The sequence below is a fragment of the Peromyscus leucopus genome, chromosome 22 (genome assembly GCF_004664715.2).
Source record: "Peromyscus leucopus breed LL Stock chromosome 22, UCI_PerLeu_2.1, whole genome shotgun sequence".
Taxonomy (NCBI): Eukaryota; Metazoa; Chordata; class Mammalia; order Rodentia; family Cricetidae; genus Peromyscus; species Peromyscus leucopus.
In genome coordinates this window covers 18,031,443-18,051,899 of record NC_051081.1, presented here as the reverse complement: position 1 = coordinate 18,051,899, position 20,457 = coordinate 18,031,443, and the positions used below count along the sequence as shown (strand labels likewise).

At 47.9% G+C, this 20,457-nt stretch overlaps 1 protein-coding gene across 1 annotated transcript in view; it reads left to right on the top strand.

The window, feature by feature from the left end:
* The first annotated feature begins 16,245 nt into the window (after positions 1-16,245).
* The window catches only part of Ttc7a (tetratricopeptide repeat domain 7A), a 112,937-nt gene continuing 108,725 nt past the window's right edge, over positions 16,246-20,457 (top strand). Inside the window, exon 1 of the mRNA XM_028892854.2 lies at positions 16,246-16,754. Within this exon, the coding sequence (XP_028748687.1) occupies positions 16,568-16,754 (187 nt within the window). The 5' untranslated portion in view covers positions 16,246-16,567. The remainder of the gene's footprint in view (positions 16,755-20,457) is intronic.

The window sequence follows — 20,457 nt, the reverse complement described above, 5'->3', positions numbered from 1 at the left end:
AGTTCCTGTAAGAAATTGCCTCCTTTCCATTTCCATATGCATGTGTGACCCCCCCACACACACACACCTGTGTGTTCCTCAGTCTTGCCTGATGTCACTGTGTCACTGATATTCATTCGGCTGATGGAGTTAAAATTCTTGGAGGTCTTCATGACTCCATCACCTTTCCCTACACTCTTCCAGCACGGCTCTTTGTGCTGTCAAAACAGACAAGACTTTAAAACACATTTACACCTCTTCCTGGCTCCTGCGATTCTATTCCAAGGACCCCTCCCCCACTATGGGAGCCCCTGAGACGGCTTCCCAGCTGAGGGGTGTGTCTCCATCCTTTCTCACCCAAGCTTGGTTCATGGGTGATTTTGAGGTGGCTGCTGTGTAACTTGTGACCAGTCTGACTAGATGAAGGGAGCCGGTGGCAAAAGGGTCTCCGTTCCAAGCTGGAAAGGTGGAAAATAGTGGAACTGTCAAGTGGCTGTCGCTGGCTGGACCCTGAGCACGGTCCACATGCCAAACATGGTTGTATTCTAAGAACTATCTAGAATATCTGTCAACATGGACCTTTGTTAGCAGCTTTCTACAAAGTCCTTCAACGGAATGGCAAATCCAGGTTAGGAACAGTTGGATTTGAAAGCACAGATTAAAGAGGATCTTGGTCTGCAGCCTGTTAACTGAACTGGCCCAGAGCCTCACGGGCTGGAGCCTTGCTGTGGGATTTAAGTGACCCATTTCCTTTGTGTGCTTAAGTCCAAACCAGCACAAGTGGGGAAAGAAAAAAAACAAACAAAACAAAAACTTTATTATGAGACAAGACTGAGGCCCCAAGTAGACAGCAAGTAGGTGGTGCATCTCCTTGCTTAAGTGTGATTTGGAATTGCCTGAAAATGATGTTTTGTCTGTGGAGAGGATGTCAGGGTGGGTGAGAATGGGATGGAAATAATACTTCAATTTATAACTCTTAGTGTTGCTATGAGTGTTCAAAGCTATAGAAATGTATGATTGGTGGACATGGGGGAAAATCCAGTCTGAGGCAATTACAGACAGTGCTGCTTAAACATGTATCTTTTCGCACATCTCTTCACATTTGGAAAAAAATAAATCGAAATGTTTAATACAAAGCAACTTAAGGACTCCCTAGGTGAGCTCTTTCACACTGACTAGACATCTAATGAATTACTGAATCATGTGGCCTTCAAACATCAAGCCTGGCCAACAACATGCTGATGTGGATGCTCAATCCTATGGCAATCCCCAGATCCCAGAATTCTCTCCAGCTAGGAGTGAGATTCAACCAAAGTGCGTTCTGTAGAAATAGAAGACAGGTTAGGGGTGGGGCTTCTGCGTTTTTCCACTAAGAACCCTCTACATTGCCACCCAAGAAACCCTGCTGTTTCTATTTGGCAGCAGGAATTGCTGACTGACTATGCCAAGTTTTCTTGTCTCTGTTTTTCTTGAATGGAAGCTCTTGCCATCTGTTCACACTGCAGACTGAATGTGTTTCCCTGCAGGCTTATTTACATTGTGTGTATATACAGTTGAAGAAAAGCACGTGCTAAAAAAAAATAAAATAAAAAAAATTAAAAAAATGTCCTAATGGGGCTAAAGAGGTGGCTCAGTGGTTAAGAGCATGTGTTCTTGCAGAAGAACTATGTTCAGTTCCCAGCACCCACATGGGGGCTCACAACCAACTGTAACTGCAGTTCCAGGGAGATCTGATGCTGTCCTCTGGTCTCTACTGGCACACATGTGATGCACAAACATACATGCATTCAAAACACCCATACACATAAAAAAAAATTATGGGGAAATGTTCAACTCAGTGAGCTTTCAGAGACTACATCCACATAATTAGCACCCAGAACAAGAATTAGAACATTACCAACATGCCAAGTATGGTGGCACATGCCTTTAGCCCAGCACCCAGGAGGCAGAAAGATAGGCAGATCTCTGTGAGTTCGAGGCCAGCCTGGGATACAGAGCAGGTTCCAGGACAGCCAGGGCTACACAGAGAAACCCTGTCTCAGAAAAAAAACAAAACCAAATACCACCCTTTCCGAAGGTACACGTTATCCTGACTCTAACAATACAGGATGCTTTTCACTAGTTTTTGTCTCTTACATAAATAGAGTCACACACTTCATAATCTTTTGTCTGGGGCTCCTTTGCTCAGCATAATTGTTGTGTTTTTTTTTTTTTTAAAAAAAAAATACAGTCTTGCCACATAGTCCTGACTGGCCTGGAACTCACTATGTAGACCAAGTGGCCTCTAACAGAGACCCACCAGCCTCTGCCTCCCAAGTGCTGGGACTAAAGGGATACGCTATATATTCAGATACTCAGCACAATTTTGAGATCCATCCTTGTTGGTGTAGTGTAGAATCATTCAGCCTCATTTCTGAATTCTATTCCATGGGGTCTGCAAATATTATACACTGTTGTACTACTGATGGACACCCAAGGAAGTTCCCAGTTTTAGGCTGTTACAAACAATTCTACTCTGAACATTGTAGAGCACGTATGTCTTTTGTTGCATATGTGTTCACATTTCTGTGAGATTTTTACCTAAGAGGAGAACCACTGACATGTAGGGTACAACCAAAGTGTTTCCAGGCGGTTGTGTCAACACGTGTGAGTTTTGTTACTCCACATTTTCCACAACCCTGGCACTTCCTATCTTTTTTATGTTAGCTAGATATTTGCTCTCTAGCTTAAATTACAGGAAGCCAAAGCTAGACCTGAAGTAGGAGCGCTGTGGTCTGAATATGTTTTATCCCTGTAGAGCTCATGCTGAAATTTAATTACCGCTATGGTCATGTTAGGAGGAAGGGCCTTTAAAAAGTGTTCGGTCATTAAGAAAGGTGAATGTCTTTGGAGGATGGGCTGATTCTTTGGGGACTGGATTAATTAACTCGAGAGAGCTGGTGGGTATAAAAAAGAAAAAACTTGCACTTGGGTTTTGTTTCCTTTCCTTGAGCCAATCTGTCGCCGGCCTTCCACTTCTGTCTCACAGTGAAGCCGCAGAAGGCCACCAGTGGTGTCACACTCCTGAATTTCCCAACATCTGGAGCCACGAGCCAGGGTATACCTTTGTAAAATACCTAGACTTGGGAATTCTATTCTGGCAACATAAGATGGACTAGAACAAGGGGCCTGTGTTTAATATGGAGGGCACTGGACTCCCGATGTCTGTAGGAGCTGGTGAGACGTTAGGGTTAACTCCTTTAAGAATGCATGCATCCAAAACGGGTGTACATGAATTTTAGAGAAGCAAAAAGCAGCAGCAGGTGCATGGTGGTGCTGGTACTTTACTAGGCACTAGCATAGTTTGCATTGGTGACTATGGAGTGCTCAGCCCTAAACGGGACATCCCCTCAGAGACAACTGCTCAGAGACATCTGTGTGGTGGCCCACAGAGGCTATCTAGTGAGACCTTACTCAGGGTCAGAGAGGCTGAACTTGCTTTACCCAGCAGGGCTGCATAATGGGATGATTTGGCCAGGGGCATGGTTACCAGGTGTTTGGAAGGGCCTATCTACACTTGGCTGTACGGTGTGCTTTGATCTTGCAAGGGGGAGGTCTTTTGTCTCTCCTCTTGGTATATTATAAAAAGCCCTTTTGAATAAACCTCGGGGTGGCTGCATATTGACCCAGGACCCTCCTGAAGCTATCCGTTTCTCTGTCTTTCTTATTGTCTCCCTCTGTCTTTCTATCTATCATTTTCTCATTTCTCTCTCCTCCACCCAAGAACCCTTGATAAGTGGGAACAGGTCAGAGCTGGACTCCGACAGACCCCACACATCGCTCAGGGACATCTGCTCAGGGACATCTTAGAAGAGATGGGTAGAAAGAATGTAAGAAGAGCCAGAGATGGAGAACATAGCTTCTGAAACGTTCTCTTCTGGACATTGCACACATGACCTCACTGTAGCTAGGTGACCTGCCCAAGATCCAGCTAACAAGATCAGTCAACATCCAACAGGGCACTAACTGGACTGAATGAGATACAAAAATAAAAAGAGGAATAAAGATCTGATTGGGGAAGTGGAAAAGTGGAAGGTAGTTCTCTGGGGGAGGGGAGAAGCAAATACAGAAGAAGGAGGGGAAAATAATAGAAAGGAGGCCTGAAAAAATCATAAGGAATCAGGACCATTAGCTATCCAAAAACCCTAGACTGAATTAATTCAGGTATATTATATATATATATATATATATATATATATATTATATATATATGAATTCTCATTTAAACTACAGATATACTGCAAATATGTGTGTGTATATATGTATATAGTTTAAATGAAAAAAGTGTGTGTGTGTGTGTGTGTGTGTGTGTGTGTGTGTGTGTGTGTGTTTTAAATAAAAATTTCTTATCTGGACTGACAATGCTCCCTCCAAGAGCCAAAGACCACCTAATAAAACCCCCAATACCAGGCATGAGAAACTCTCCTTTTGAGTTGTTTTTCAGGGTTGTTCAAGAGACTTCTAAAATATACTGTCTATTGTTATTGGCCTTGGTTGCCCTTCAGAGGTCGGAGGTAAGTCTGTATTGCTAAAGACACCATATACGTCAGACACATGGCCCAGAGGCCCTTAAGGTGGAACTGACCCGAATGCCTCCTCCCTGAGGACTAGCTTTCATTGTACCAGAAGGCACCATGCAAGCTTCCAAAGGAGGGAAGCAGCCAACAGTCCTGCCCAGCTATGGCACTTATGAACCATAACGACCAACATGGCATAATAACCCTAAGAGTGTAGTAGTGGTATATGTACCTTGGCAGTAACCAACCACTCTCTATAGGATTTAAGACCTGTTCAACAAGAGGAAAACCATGCCTGGTACTGGAAACCTAGCCAGCTTCTCAGGGCTGGTGAAGTCTTGGATCTTGGGAGAGAACCTACAATCACTACTTTCTTTACTAAACCAGCACAATCCCTAACTACTTTCTAAACCTTGGTCCTTATACCCACAGAGAAGTGCAGTCCTCACCCCATATGAAACTTCTCTTTGCAACAGAGACCATTACAGAAAACCACAGCCAATTAAAATGCAGAGTTGTGGAACCCCATATCAGTAAATACCTCTACAAGACACTGTAAATATTGTGGAAGAGGGGACAGAAAGACTGTAAGAACCAGAGGATCCGGGAGTTTGCTGTGAGACCGTGTCTCCTAGTAAAGTCAGAAGTCCCATCCATAAAGTCTCACCAATATGACAGCCTAAACAGGAGCCGAACAAGGACAACTCCAGAAAAACTGCAGGCCGCTAAGGAATGCTGACATTGGAGGATTCTCCAAGGACAAGCACACCAATTGGTTATCCAATACCAAATAGTCAGCCCAACATACAAACTGTTAAATTTCAAACCCTGGACAAAGGGCTGAGATACCTATTTAACATATCAAAGTGGACCTGGCCGCCAGGTTCTCCCAGCATCCCTCAGTTCCTACCTGTAACTGAGTATGACTGGCATACCCGGCTCCCTACCCTGAACTCTCCAGCCCAGGGGCTGGGCTGACCTTTCCCCAGAGGCTCTTCCCTATATAATCCAGACATTTTGGTTACCCACCCTTTTGTACCTTTGGCCTCCTGGCTGCGGCACCTGGTTCCCTCTCCCTCCCCTTCCTGTCTCCTAATGCGGTTCAGGGTCATGTCCACCTGGACTCTCCAGATGTCCCTGCCTCTTCCTTTTATCTGCAATAAACTTTCTCCTCCACCACACTTGGGAGCAGTCATGCCTTTCCTTTCCTTTTTATTTCTTTTTTTCTTTCACAGATGAGTAACATTATTGAGACTGAGCAGGTTATATTTAGGAATATAGATATATACATCTATATATGTATGTAACAACAGTTTTTTAAAAGAAGCCATGGATTTGAAAGAGAGTAAGAAGAGATATTTGGGTGGATTCGGAGGGAGAAAAGATGTAATTATATTATAATCACAAAAATTTAAAAAAAGAGCGAGAGAGGTGGAGGAGGGAGCAAGGGCTGGATTTGATCAAGATACATTGTTTAAAGGTACGAGATTTTCAGAGGGGGCTGGCAAGATGCCTCAGCCTCTAAGAGTGGGTACTACTCCAGAGGACTCAAGTTCAGTTCTCAGCACCCAGAACAAGCAGTTCACAAATGCCTGTAACCCCTGTTCCAGGGGGATTCAACACTCTGGCTTCCTCATGTACCTGATTCACGTGCATACATGCCCACCCACACATACACACTGTCGTAGTTTAAAAGAAAATGGCCCCCAAAGAGAGTGGCACCATTAGGAGGTGTGGCTTTGTTGGAGTGGGTGTGGCTTTGTGTCACTGTGGAGGCGGGGCTTTAGAGTCTCATACATGATCAAGATACCACCCAGTGTGATAGTCTACTTCCTGTTGCCTGCATGTCAACATGTAGCAGCTCCTTCTCCAGCACCATGTCTGCCTGCATACTGCCATGCTACCTGCCATGATGATAATAGAATAAAGCTCTGAAACTGTAAGACACCAACCTCAATTCAATGTTTTCCTTTGTAAGATTTGCCATGATCATGGTGTTTCTTCATGGCAATAGAAACCCTAACTAAAGCAGACACTAACATAAATAAACATAATGTTAAAAGGAATGCATTTCTGCTGATTGAGTCCATAATATTCACTTTGGGGTTTTGAATTATAAGACAATAAATGTATGTTGTTTTGTGAATTTATTACATTAGCCATAGGAAATGAATACAACTGGGTTTATTTTATACTAAAAATGCAAGGACACTTTAACATCTGAAATACTTCACCACATTAATAGATTTAAAGCAGAAAAGTGACATGGCCCTCTAAAAATGCAAAGTGTTTATAAAATTGAATTTCAATCTAATTTTTTACAACTGGAATAAAAATATTTTCTTCAATTTGATAAAAATATTAGAAAGCAATAGCATAATTACCATAAATCCAATAGTTGCCTTCAAGAGGCAGAAGGTTGTTTGGGAAGGGATATATTGGAGGCTCCTAGGATGTTGGTAAAAAAAAAACTTGTTTCTTGACCCTCATGGGAGGTTAATAAGTTTGTTTTACAAGAATTATCTTTTAAGCCAGGTGTGGTGGTACACACCTTTGATCCCAGTGCTCGGGAGGCAGAGGCAGGTGGATCTTTGTGAGTTCGAAGCCAGCCTGGTCTACAAAGTGAGTTCCAGGACAGCCAGGGCTGTTACACAGAGAAACCCTGTCTCAAAAAACAAACAAACAAAAATGATCTTTCGTGTGCTTTCCTTTAACTGTGATGTTTCTTCACAGCCAAACCATTATCCTCTCAGCACTGGGAATGGAACCGAGAGCCCTGTAAATGCAAACTGTCTACCGCCAACTCACATTGTCTACCACCAACTCACATCTCCAGCCTTTGATTTTTTTTTTTTTTTGAGACAGGGTCTCATTATATAGCTCAGCATGGCCTTGAACTCAATGATCTTGAGCTCATGACCTTCCTAATATAGTCTACCAACTGCTGCGATTACAGACCTACGTCACCATGCTTAGTTCAAAAAATATTTTTGAAAGGAGGGAAAAGAGACTTGGGAAACAGACAGAACAAAGCTGTGTTTTATGAGACACAAGTGCTGTCACCAGAAAAGCCACTCAGAGCTGGCTTGAGGAAAGGCTGTGTGACTAATCAGGAGGAGGGCTGACAAGGCTCTGAGCACTCTGGCGAGTGAATTCTCTCCCTCAGGCAATCTCTCTCTCTCTCTCTCTCTCTCTCTCTCTCTCTCTCTCTCTCTCTCTCTCTCTCTCTCTCCCTCTCTCTCTCTCTCTCTCTCTCTCTCTCCCTGTCTCCCTCCCTTGCTCTCTCTCTCTCCCTTTCTCTGTCTCTCTGTCTCTCTCTCCCCCCAGAAGATGGGAAGCCATAACAGGTCCCTGCTCTGAGAAGGCGGCTCTGGCATCAGTCTTGTAAGAGAAGCAACCAAAGAGAACACTGAGATGCCAAGAAACAGAAGGGACAGAGGCCCCAGCAAGGAGGGAGGTGTTGATGTCTCAGCCACAGTGGATGGGTGTGGGTAAAAGAGACTCCAGAGCTCTGTCTCCCAGGCTCCGGCGCACCTATGGCACCTTACATTCTAAAATTAACGTAACAATTACTGAGTGTCTGTTCCATTCAGGAAGTGACAATTTTGAAGCTTACCCATGCAGGACTTCAGCCCTTGGTCTAATGATTGCATGCCATTTTCATGACAGTTGGCCACTGACCCAGACCTGGTGGAGTTTCTTTTTTTCCTAATTTATTTTTATGTGCATTGGTGTGTCTGCCCATGTGTGTCTGTGTGAGGGTGTCGGATCCCCTAGAACTTCAGTTACAGACAGTTGTGAGCTGCCATGTGGGAGCTGGGAATTGAACCCGGGTCCTCTGGAAGAGCAGCCATTGTTCTTAACCTCTCTAGCCCCCCTGGTGGAGTTTTAATGTCAACCTCTCCAGAAGGTCGTTCAGTACTAATAGTGAAGACACCAGCTAGCGTGGGCCAGGAGTGCTGGGAGCCGGTTAATCCTGGCAATAGTAAAAGGTGACCTCTGAATGGATGGATCACAGGCTGTGAGACAACACAAGACTGGGAAGGCAGGGTTGGCCTAAAAAACATAAAGCCTTGGGTTCAGTCTGTGGCACTGAGGGAAAGAGAAGAGATGGGGGACAGGCTGCCAGGCATGCTGCACCATACGTGGTGACCTGACTAACTCAAACAACTGCTGCCCAGCAAGCGAAGCTCCCATTTGTACTCACATTTGAGGGTTTTAGGGTGACAGAAAGTGGGGGCAGGTCATGAATAGCAGAGCTCTGGTCAACGTTCTAGTTTATGTGGGGGACTCTCCTTCATGCAGGAACGTAAGAAGAGGCTGGTCTATATAAGTAAGCAGAGCAACCCCTCCGCCTTACTTCTTCATTTCCCAAGGCTGGGAGCCCATGGCCTCTGACCTCACAGTTCACAGTCACTGTAGCAACTGGTACAGAGTGACTTGATGGGGCAAGGAGAATAGCCTAATAACCTCATGCACAGTAATCCTTACATGGACTGTGTAAGAACAGAAGCCTCCTGCACTCAAACAGTTCACCATCGAGACTGACAGGGCTTTGCAGGAAATTCCTGCATGGGGTGATGGACATAGGCGGAGTTTTCCTGGCCCAGCAGCCAGTCTCAAGTAATCACTCAGAGACTTAATATAAATTGCAAATGTTCGGCCAATAGCTCAGGCTTATTACTAACTAGCTCTTACATTTTAAGTTAATCTATATTCCTTATTTGCACTCTGCCATGTGGTGGTACCTTTATTAGCATGGCACACTTATCTCCTGCTCCCTCTGTATCTGGCTGGTGACTCCTCAGACTCCATCCTTCTTCATCCCATCATTCTCAGTTTGGCCTTCCTGCCTAACTTTATCCTGTTCAGCTATTGGCCAGTCATCTTGTTTATTAAATCAATCATAGTGACGTCTATTCACACCGTGTGCAGCAGATGAATGGTACAAATAATTTATTTTTTGAGAAGTTTCGAGAAGAAACCGTTTAAATGAGCATTACAGTTTTTCAATGACTACAGTTTATTCTCGAAGGTTCTTTGAAACCTCTCCCTCAAAGTCATGATTTGCCCTATCCAAAATTCCAGAACGAATTGTACCACGATTCTTACTTGGTCTTGAGTCTCCTCTTTGGGGAACTGCCTTAAACTAAACTCCATACTGGATCAACATCCTGGCTTTGTTCTCTCCACTCTAGAAGCTCTTATGACTTTCTCGGGTCGTATTCTTCTTTCCTGCAAAAACAGCCCCCTCCGACTTGAGTTACCACAGAGCTGTCTTGGTATTTTCAGGAAGTCATCATTCAGTCATGGAGGTCCACTGAGAACCAACTGAGACCCTCACTTCGACTGCATTAAGTCATGTTTCTAACGCAGGGACCAAATAGATGACAGGAACAACTTCAGAGGAAGAAAGATGGCTTAATTTTTGACTCATGGTTTCAGAGAGTCTGCAGTCTGTCGTAGCTGGAACAGGTGACGAGGTCTTTCTGCAGTAGTACAAACTCCAGCTGTTCATAGGCTGGCAGGACAGGAAGCAGGGGCAGCTAGTGGCCAGGCTATAATCTCCAACCATCTCCCACCAGTGACTTAGTTTCATTTGCCATGCCCCATCTCCCAAAACACCGCCACTGGTTCCTTCAAAACACAAACCTGTGGAGACCTTTCAGATTCAAACGATAGCACAGCCTAAGACTCCTGACTCCACAGTGTGTCTCTCTGAGGCCCTGGCACCTCCTGGCTGGAGTACTTCTGACTGAAACAGCGCAGGATAGGAGTCTTGCATTGGGCCCAAGCTCCTTTAGTTTTTTTGTTTTTTTTAAAGTTTCCCAGTGAGTCTGTTTTGTCTCCTAACAATAAGAAGACAGTCTTAGTGTTGTGTGATGTTTTGTTTGTGTTCTGACAAATAAAGCTTGCCTGGAGATCAGAGAGGCAGAGCAGCAGCCACTAGAGACTTATTACCTCTACGAATCCTCAGACCAAATTGGTGGGCATCCTGTCTCTACAAATCCTCAGAGTGAATGGGAGGTTGAGATCCTGTCTCCACCTCTGGAGTGCTGGGATTAAAGGCATGCACCACTACTGCCTGGCTCTGTTTCTCTTTTAGGCTGGCTCAATCTCATGTAGCCCAGGGTAGCCTTGAACTCCAGATCTTCCTGCTTCCTTCTCCCAAGTGCTGAGAATAAAGGTGTGTGCCACCTACTGCCTGGCCTCTCTGGTTAACTAGTGTCTAGCTCTGCCCTCTGACCTCCAGGCAAGCTTTGTTAGAACACAAAATATCATACAACATTTTAGGATCTTGTTGATTGCCTGGACTGATATGATATGAAAATCATTTCTCCTTAGGATGTCTGCCTTATTAAATAGCACTACTGCTTGTCTGCCTTGGTTTTTCGAGACAGGGTTTCTCTGGGTAGCTTTGCTCCTTTCCTGGAACTCACTCTGTAGCCCAGGCTGGTCTGAACTCACAGACATCCGCCTGGCTCTGACTCCCGAGTGCTGGGATTAAAGGCGTGCGCCACCACTGCCCGGATAGTCCCGCCATTTGCATTGCTTATCTACAGAGGAAAGGATCTAGAAGAGAGGACAAGTGTGGACCCAATTCGTTAATCCTAACTTGCCATGGGGCAAGTTCTGTCTTTGTTTAAAACTTTAAAAAAACAAAACAAAAAAAAAAAAACAAAAAAAAAACTTTCTTCAGACTTGTCTTATTTTGCCCGTGTGCCCTGGAGAATCTTTCCAAACACTCCTTCTGCGGAGAATACCAGGCGCTGTGGAAATGTCTGGCTGGGAGCCCACGAGCCCTGGAGCCATACCGTGAAGGAGTGAGCCAAGCAGCTCACCATTCTCAGGTTCTCATGCATCTGTCCCTGTGTAAGCAAGCCTTCCCTGCTCTGTACTTTTCCTGGACCAGGCATCTCACATGCAAATGTGTGCGCTTAACTTTCTAAATCACAGCCTTCTATGACACAACAGTTTAGGGTTGGTGTTTTAGAAATGCAGTGGTTACTACAGCGAACTTCTGATATGAACAAACTTCATGTGAGAGGTGCTTTAGAACAGAGGGGAACAGAAATGCAAACACCCGGGAGTCATCGCCGATGTCTTCTTTTTTCTATTAGCATAAGGAAACATCCAGAAGGATCAGATTCCAAAATAATTCATGAGCGGATTCCTTGACCAAAGCAAAATAAAAACATAAACAGCATAAACTGGTCTGTTAGGCCACCTCACATCGCAGCTCAAACCGTCTATGTGCCTCTGTTGTTTGGTCTATTTCTCCTTTGGGTCCTTCCGTTCTCTTGGATAGCCAGCTACCACAAAATCCACTTAACTCTTAAAACTTCCACCAGAAGAGAGGGGAAAAAAATTCTCTTTGGTACAGTTACATTTCGGTTTTATTCTCAGTTAAAAGCCACTAATTGTGAATTTAGAATTGTTTTGAGACTGTATCTTCAAGATATGTACCAAATGATTCATTTGCTAGTTGGTACTTCAGATGCAGAAAGTTCAATTAAAAAAAAAAAAAAAAAAGCTAAGATAGGAAGTCTCCTATAGTGCCTTAAAAGAAATGGAATTTTTTTAAAAATATTGTATTTTATTTAAAAAATTTAAAAAAGCCCTGGGTGTTGGTCAAGGCCTTCAGAAATCACCCTCCCGTTTGGTTAAGAGAGGAGCCGGAGGGAGGAGGGGACTGGACCTGCCTCGACTGAATCTACCAGGCTGAGCTGAATCCCCAGGGGTGTCCTTGCCCTGGAGGAGATGGGGTGGGGGGGGGGGGGGGGGGGGAGGAGGGAGGACAGGGGAATCCATGGCTGATATGTAAAATTAAATTAAATTATAAAATTAAAAATAATAAAAAAAGAGAGGAGCCCCAGGAGGTTTCAGGGAAGGGCTCTTGGATGCTGACGAGAGAGAGAGTACTCAGCAGGTCAATAAAGCAGGTGCCTTCTAGCAGTTCTGTTTTTGTGACTTGATTCAAGCCATAAAGAGAAGATGTAAGGATTTGCTATGCAAGCAGAAACTAGAGTTCGAAACAGCCCTACAGCTAGACCTCCCAAAGCGGGCAGGATATTTTGAAAGAGCCTTAGACTCAGAAACTGAAAGTGGGGGTTGGGGAGGAACAAGTCACAAGTGAGGCTGTTCAGTTCCCATTTTATCCTTAAACCCAGGAGGAAACATGTCTCTAAAGACGAAAAGATAACCTTACAAATTCATGATTGACACAGGTACAGTACCACCAATAAAATCATCACCCTCCACTTCCCCACAGCACCCAACTCAGATGCTGCTGTTAGGCCCCGGAGCGTTACAATTATCATGTGCATTGCTTTTCTTGGTGTCTCTTTAGATAAAACAAAACAAAACGAACAGCAACAACACCACTTCTATTTTTCTCCTCCAGAAGAAACCAACATTGTATATGGGTTTCTGAGCCTTGCAGTTCACTGAGGTAGTACCCTTTTCCTATGTGCCCAACCAAGAACCCAAGGGCCATAATGTTCTCTGGGACTCTATTCTTATTATGTGGATGACCCTTTCTTGCATCCTACAGAGGAGGTGAGCTGTAAGACTGATTTATCCCTCCACTTCCTTTGTTAGCTCAGAGAGGACCTAAGAGTGTCACACACAGGTTAATTTGTAAGGAAATGTTGGGGAATATTATTTTAAGGTGTGATACTTTTGTTTATGTTGCATTTGTTTAACTCTGTGAAGCTGTGTTACTGTGCCTGTGTTAAACACCTGATGGTCTAATAAAGAACTGGCCAATAGCAAGGCAGGAGAGAGGATAGGCAGGGCTGGCAGGCAGAAGGGGTATATAGAAGGATAGACCTAGATTGAAGAGGATCTAGGAGCCAGAGAAGAAGGACTCCAGGGCCCAGCCACCCAGCTACACAGCAAGCCACAGAGAAAGAGTGAGATTTACGGAAGTAAGAGAACAGGAAAAACCCAGAGGCAGAGGTGGATGGGATAAGTTAAGTTAAGGAAAGCTGGTTAGAAAGAAGCCAAGCGAAGGCTCGGCATTCATAAGTAATAATAAGCCTCTATGTGTAAGTTTATTTGGGAGCTGGGTGGCGGGTCCCCCAAAAGAGTAAAAACCCCCAACAACAAGGAAAGGCAAGATTATTCCGTAGAGGTAAACCCATCATTCTAGAAAAACCAGGCGCTGCAAATGTTCCTAGACAAACGAGAAAAAAAGACAATTATGAGGGTGCTTGGCTCCTCCTGACCTTTGCAACTTTTGGATCCCAACTTTTCAGAAATTTCTGTATTGTTAATTTGACTTAACCAAGTCCCTAGTAACCATTCTCCCGTGGATCCAAGCATGAATAGGTTTTCCGCGAGTTAGGATTAGCTCTCGATACTGTGTGTTTCCGGGCCTACCTAAGTATCACAAACCTTTCAAGGTCGAAACCCTTACCTTCAAAAATACCCTCAGTGTCCTGTTCCAGCCTTTCTTGAAGTTCAGGGGCAAACCCTTTCCCTGGTCTAGAGACAGCAATTAAGTTTGCAGTCCGATTGGCTTTCAGGTCTGCTTTAAGCCGTGTGTCATAGGGTCTGTCGCTCACCAAAACCACACACCTTTGCCCCCCATTGTGGTGGTGCACAGCTTTCATTCTCAGCACCCAGGATGAACTCTCTGTGAGTTCAAGGCCAGCTTGGTCTCTACAGTGAGTTCCAGGCCAGACAGGGCAGCACAGTGAGACCTGTCTCAAACGAAACACCAGCCCCACTTCCTTCCATTTTCTTTCTCTTTTTCTCTCTTCCTTCCTTCCTTCTTCTTTTCTTTTAATTTTTGAGACAGGGTTTCTCTGTGTAACAGCTCTTGGCTATCCTGGAACTCGTTCTGTAGACCAGGCTGGCCTTGAACTCACAGAGATCTGCCTGCCTCTGCCTCTGGTGGAATTTTTTTTAAGGACTTTGCAATGTATCCCTGGCTGGCCTAGAACACTTTATTGCAGTCCAGGCTGGCCTTGAATTCTCTGCATCCCCTCTGCCGCTGGCTTTCTTCCGAAAGCTAGGAGAGCAAGCGTGCACCGTTCCATCCAACGAACACCACTTTGCTCTTTGCCTTTTTTCTCGGCAGATGTTACTAACACAGTCACAGCTGCTCCTTCTCCTTTTTCCTATAGGTTTTCACTCTCTTAGAAAATGTTGATCGTAAGAGGATGGGGTCTTGGCTCTGCCGGAGAATGGCCGAGAAAGGGCCAGGCACATGGAGGAACCCGTGCGATAAATCTGAAGCATGAACTCATGTCCTCTCCCACACCTGCACACAAGCCCACGACAGAGTCAGACAAGCGACGGTGCGCTCTGCTTCCAGTCCCCTAGGATTTGCCGTGGGGGTTGACAAAGCAGTGGGAAGGAAAGGGGGGGGTTCCCTTGTTTCTGGTAGACCACTCCCCATTCTGTCAACCCCGCTGTTCACTCCTGCCTCCCGCGGGGCGGGGGACTCCCAGGAACAATTTGGCTAGCACAAATTGACAGTGTATTCTCAGGCCACCCGAGCCAGTCTTTCACTCCCTCTGCCTCCTCCCCAGTTCTGCCGAACCCCAGTTTCTCAGGGCAGCACACAGGGGCGCGCAACCTTCCCTTCCAGGAGGAAGGGGGCGGCATGTAGCTCCCAGGGAAGATATCCACGGAGAAGCTGGATGTGATGGACGTCAGGAGCCTGGGCTCTGATAAACTCGAAAACCTCCCAGCCCTTATATCTGTTCTAATTTGAAGCAGTGAATTTCCCGACAGTGAAAGGCAGGGAGTGGGAAGACCTCTGGGAGAGGTAGGAAGCGATCAGTTTCGAGCTGGTCCGGCGAGTCTACTGAAAAGTTGGCCTTCACCTCGGAAATCTTCGGACTGGGCCACACCACTAACTAGTGATTTAAGTGCGGGTCTTGGGGGTGTTCAGTGTTGGCTGTGGTTTGAGTGACATCCTCAATTCCCCGTCTCACAGAGGACGAGGTGACGAAGCCAGCCATCTGGCCCGGAGAGTCTTGGCCCCTCCCTCCAAGCCCCGCCCCGAGTCCTTTGAACTTCTGGGCACCGCTCGCCCTAGAGTCAAGCTGAGCGCTCGCTGCAGCTCTGATCAGCCTTTAAGACACCAAAAAGAAGTAGCAGTAAGTGGAAAAGCTGCTGGGATCGTCTTTAAGAACCCAGAGCAACAGAGTAAACCCAGTCACCCAGAGTAGGGAGTCCAGTGGAAAGAGGAGTCCGGCAGTTAAAACAAACATAAGCCTTCTCCAAGTCGGGGGCGTCCGAATAGCCTAGGGACTTGGCCCGCCCGGTTTGTCCCCAGCCCCGCGGACGCGGCGCGGTGCATCAGGCCGGGATCCCCAGGAGCTTGGGGCTGGGGCTGTCCTGTCGGTCGCTCCTCGGATTTGTGACGTGCGGCAGGCAGTGGCGGTGACGGGGCCACCACACAAAGCCGGGCGGTCCGGGCGGAGGATCCCGGGCCGAGAGTCCCGACGGGAAGGGGAGGGAACGGGGAGCAAGGCGCCCCCGGGCGCCCGGGCTCCCCGCAGCATTAAAGTGAGCACCCAGACAGCGGCGGGGGTCCGGCGGAGGGCGGTCCGCGATCGCCCGGCGCGCGCCTGGCTGCTGTGGCCTCGCTGGCCGCCGGCGCGCCCGGCCCGGCGGGCGATCGCCACGCCCACTCGGGGGTGGAGCCGCAGCCCCGGGTGGCTCCGCAGCTGGCGACGCCCCGGCTCGAGGCGGGGGCTGTGGCAGCAGCTGCAGCAGCGGCAGCGGCGGCAGCGGCAGGAGCTGCTGCAGCAGCGGCGGAGGCTGCTTCTGGACTCTTTGGGGTCGCGCAGTCGCAGCCCCAGTCCGGAGGCTCCGGGCGGTGCGTTGGGCGCTGCCGCCGCCGCTGCTGTTGCGGACCACCAGGCGCCACCCGGACCCCTGCTGCCACCGGGGCCCCGGATGCCATCTGCACTCCGGGCGACCCTGCTGGCGAGTGTGCCCCAGCCTGGACGCCGTCCCCGGCCTGGTCTCCACTCCTCCGCCACACCTCCCATGACAGCTCCCGCACGAAGATGGCTGCGAAGGGCGCGCACGGCTCCCACCTGAAGGTGGAGAGCGAGGTGGAGCGCTGCCGCGCCGAGGGCCACTGGGACCGCATGTTCGAGCTGGTCCGGCATCTGCAGACGTTGGGCATTTCCGGCGGCGGCAGTAGCAACCGGCGAAACAGCCCGGGCGGCAGGTTCATCTCTCTGGACACCGGTGAGTGAAGGAAGGGCAGGTTCGCCGGCCGCGAGTGCGCAAAAAAAGCACCGCCTCGTCCAGGAAGCACGGCTCGACCCAGCGTCCCGAGCTGGCGCTGGGTGCTACCCTCCCGCAGCCGAGGCGTTAGGAAAGTCTTTCTGCCCAAGAGAAAAATCACATGCAGATTGGGGGTTTGGAGAGAAGAAGAGAGAGAACTTGTGCCTCCTGCCCCTTAAGGTCATGTAGGTAACCCTACGGTGAAATGGAGGTTTCTGTGGGTATCAGAGGAGTGCATTGGACGGGGCTCTTGCCTCTCTGACTGCCTAAACTCCCTCAGGCTGAGTTTGTTCCTCCGTGTCTTCTCTTATTTCCCCTTCAGTAAAAGTAGAGAACCGGGCTCTGTCCCCCAGCAGACTTCGACCGAGGCTTGCTGGACGCCTGGGTAGGTCGGAGAAGAGGCCGGCGAGCCTCAGTTTCTTCTCCAGTGGCGGACACTGGCCCCATCCAGCCCTGGCAGTGGCTTTGGCAGTAGGGCTGGTTTAGCTGGGCTGGGCTCTCGTGCTGGGGGCGGGAAAGCGCCCTGATGGGGCGGAGAGAGAACCCCGCCCAGTCTCCAGCCCCAGATCCTGTTTCGGGTGGGTGCCTTGCTTCTGCCTTGAGAGCGGTTCAGAGCCCCCCTCCTCCCCGCGTGTACACACCCACTTTTTCCGAGAAAGAGGCAGAGAGTACGTGTGGATATAAAGAGTTTCCCCAAACCACCCTGCCCAGGACGTCTCTGTGGGGAAGGTGGAATGATTATAATACCAGTAATAGCCTATACCTTTGCTTGCTGTGTGTCAGACAAGTCCCCAGGACTTTTCATCAGGCCATCACTCCTCACAGCTGTTCCTATTTGCTGAACATTATAGGTAAATAACTTCATCACCCAGCCAGTAAGTTGCGAAATCTGAACCCAGGATCCTGAGTACATCTTTTCATCTCTGCTGTTTCTCAAAGATGCCCACCCTTGCAGAGCGCCCGGGGTGGATAGGAGGCAGGACGGTGCGCGGTTATGGGTTGGACTGTAGAGCTCAGAGCAAAGGCCCAGGGCTTCGGAGAAGCAGCGACCTTGCAGCGGTCCTGCCTGACGTTTGGGAAGGGGGTGCTGCGTGCAGGGATCCCGGGGTCTGAGCATGGCCTCTGGGGCTCCTGTCAGCTCTTCCCTCTTCCGGGCACAGCAGAAAACTTGTAGCAATCCCTTGTGGTGGGGCTGGGTGAGGGTGGGACTGAGAATTGACGCCCACGGTGGTTGTTCCTGGGTAAGTTGTGGGAATCTGAGTGAGGTTGGCCCCACAGACCAAGGAAGCAGGGCCTCCTTCCATCCCCCCGGGAGTTGCTTTTCCTAAGTTGTTCTTTAAGAGATTCTAGGGAGGCTCAGTGCTTGGCTAACCAGTATCCCCGGGAGGAAAAGGCTAGAGCCAAAAAGGGAAGAGAAGAATGGATTCAAAGATGGACTTTAAAATCCGAGTCTGTAGTCCTAACCACCTGTGAGGCAAAGGCAGAGGGCGCTTTCGAGTTTGAGGCCAGTCTGGTGAAATACAAACTGAAATACACAGTTTGAGGCTGTGTATTGGTGAAATTCTTTCTAAAAAAATAAATAAATAAATAAAGCCCAAAACTAAGAGGGTGGAGCAGAGTGGTGGAGTCCCTGGGTTTGATGCCCAGCACCAATGGTAACCATGAGCAACAGAAACTTTTAGGACTTTTTTTTTTTTAATGTGCTCGCCCAATGTGAGGTGAAGGCAAGGTATACCACGTTTTCCAAATCTGACGGGACCACCTTCTACATAGGCACAGCATCAGTTAAATTCTTACTCGTAACCCCGTGAGGAAGTGAGGAGTTTTCTCCTCGTCTTTGATGTGGGGGACAGCGAAGCGAAGAGGTCACGTCATGGGCACATTGCTAGAGCCTGTGTTCCTGCACGCACGAGGCCTTGCCAGCAGGCTGGCACCAGTGGTCGAGTCGGGGCCCGAAGCTTGAGCTGTCTTTTACCTGAGAACTGACCAATAAAACGGGGAGACTGACCAGGGAAAAACAGGTGGCCTCTCCTGGGCTCTGTGGGTAACGTTTCCCTCATTAAATCTAGATACCCTATCCCAATGTTCACACACACACACACACACACACACACACACACACACACACACACACGCTTACACCAACAAGAGGAAGGAATCAGATAGCCAGAACATTTTCCACTCTCTTTCTCTGGATTCCTTAGTTACTCAAGAGAAAGGGAATTATTTTTTTTGTGGATGTGATGGCACACGTCTTTATTTATTTATTTTTCTTCTCTCTCTTTTTAAAGATTATTTATCTTTATTTCACGTGCATTGGTGTTTTGTCTGCATGCATGTCTGTGTGAAGGTGTCAGGTTCCCTGGAACTGGAGTTACAGACAGTTGCGAGCTGCCATGTGGGTGCTGGGAATTGAACCCGGATCCTCTGGAAGAGCAGTCTGTGTGCTCTCAACCACTGAGCTGTCTCTCCAGCCCAGCACACATCTTTAATCTCAGCACGGGAAAGAGGGCAGAGGCAGAGGGATCTCTGTGAGTTTCAGGCCAGCCTGGGCTACGTACTGAGACCCTGACAAAAGGAAAAAAAAAGATCTGCATTTTTAAATTTTGTGTATTTTAATTATGTGTATATGTGCATGCAAGTGTGTCGGAGGCCCACCCGAAGAAGGTTTTGAATTGCCTAGAGCTAGAGTTATGGGGGTTTGCAAGCTGCCTGACGTGGGTCCTGGGAGCCAAGGTTGGGTTCCCTGCAACCACTGAGCAATCTCTCCAGCCTAGAAGATTATTAAAACCTCACCTGTCGAGCCAGGCAATGGTGGTGCACACCTTTAACCCCAGCACTCAGGAGGCAGAGGCAGGTGGATCGCTGTGAGTTCGAGGCCAGCCTGGTCTACAGAGTGAGTTCTTGGACAGCCAGGGCTACCCAGGGAAACCTTGTCTCAAAAAAACAAAAACCAACCAACCAACCAAACACCCCCTCACCTGTCCTGTCGGACACTGAGTTGGTGACCGATGGTGACGTGATGTGGAAAGGGGCGGAAGGGACTAAGGGATGGGTGGCTGAACCCAGAGGTCCCTGTTTCACTGAGGTCCTGCTATGTGAGAGCTTCCTGTGGAGACTTAGTGTGGCATCGTGGCATCGGAACCTAGATGCCAGGCGGGGAGGAGGGGGAGGAGCTGGCTCCTGGGCTGGTTGGCTGAAGCAGAGCAGCCGCAGGCCTTTTTCCTGTCTGAGGCGGCTGCTCCCACCACGGGGGAGGCACTTGCTACCTCTGTGTGTGTTCTTCAAGCTCACATCCGGTGGTTGGTGAGCCTGGGAGAGGGAACCATGGAGCACCCACTGCCTGTGGCGATGAGGTCTGGCCGTGTGAAAACCAAACCGTTGCAGTTATTTTGATTTGTTTTTAAACAACTTTTTTTCCTTACTTTATTTTATGAGGGGCAGGTGTGGAAGTCAGACCAACCTGCAGGAAGCCAGTTCTCTCCTCCATTCTTTAGGTTCTGGGGAACTAGCTCAGGTCGCCAGGCGTGGTGACAAGTTGGAGTTGAGCTGTCTTTCTTGCAGCCATCCAGTGTTTTAATTTTGTTAACACTTTGTTATGAAACATTTACAAAATACTTTCAGGAAAAAGAAGGAAGCTCATTCTATTACCAACCAGCTTCAG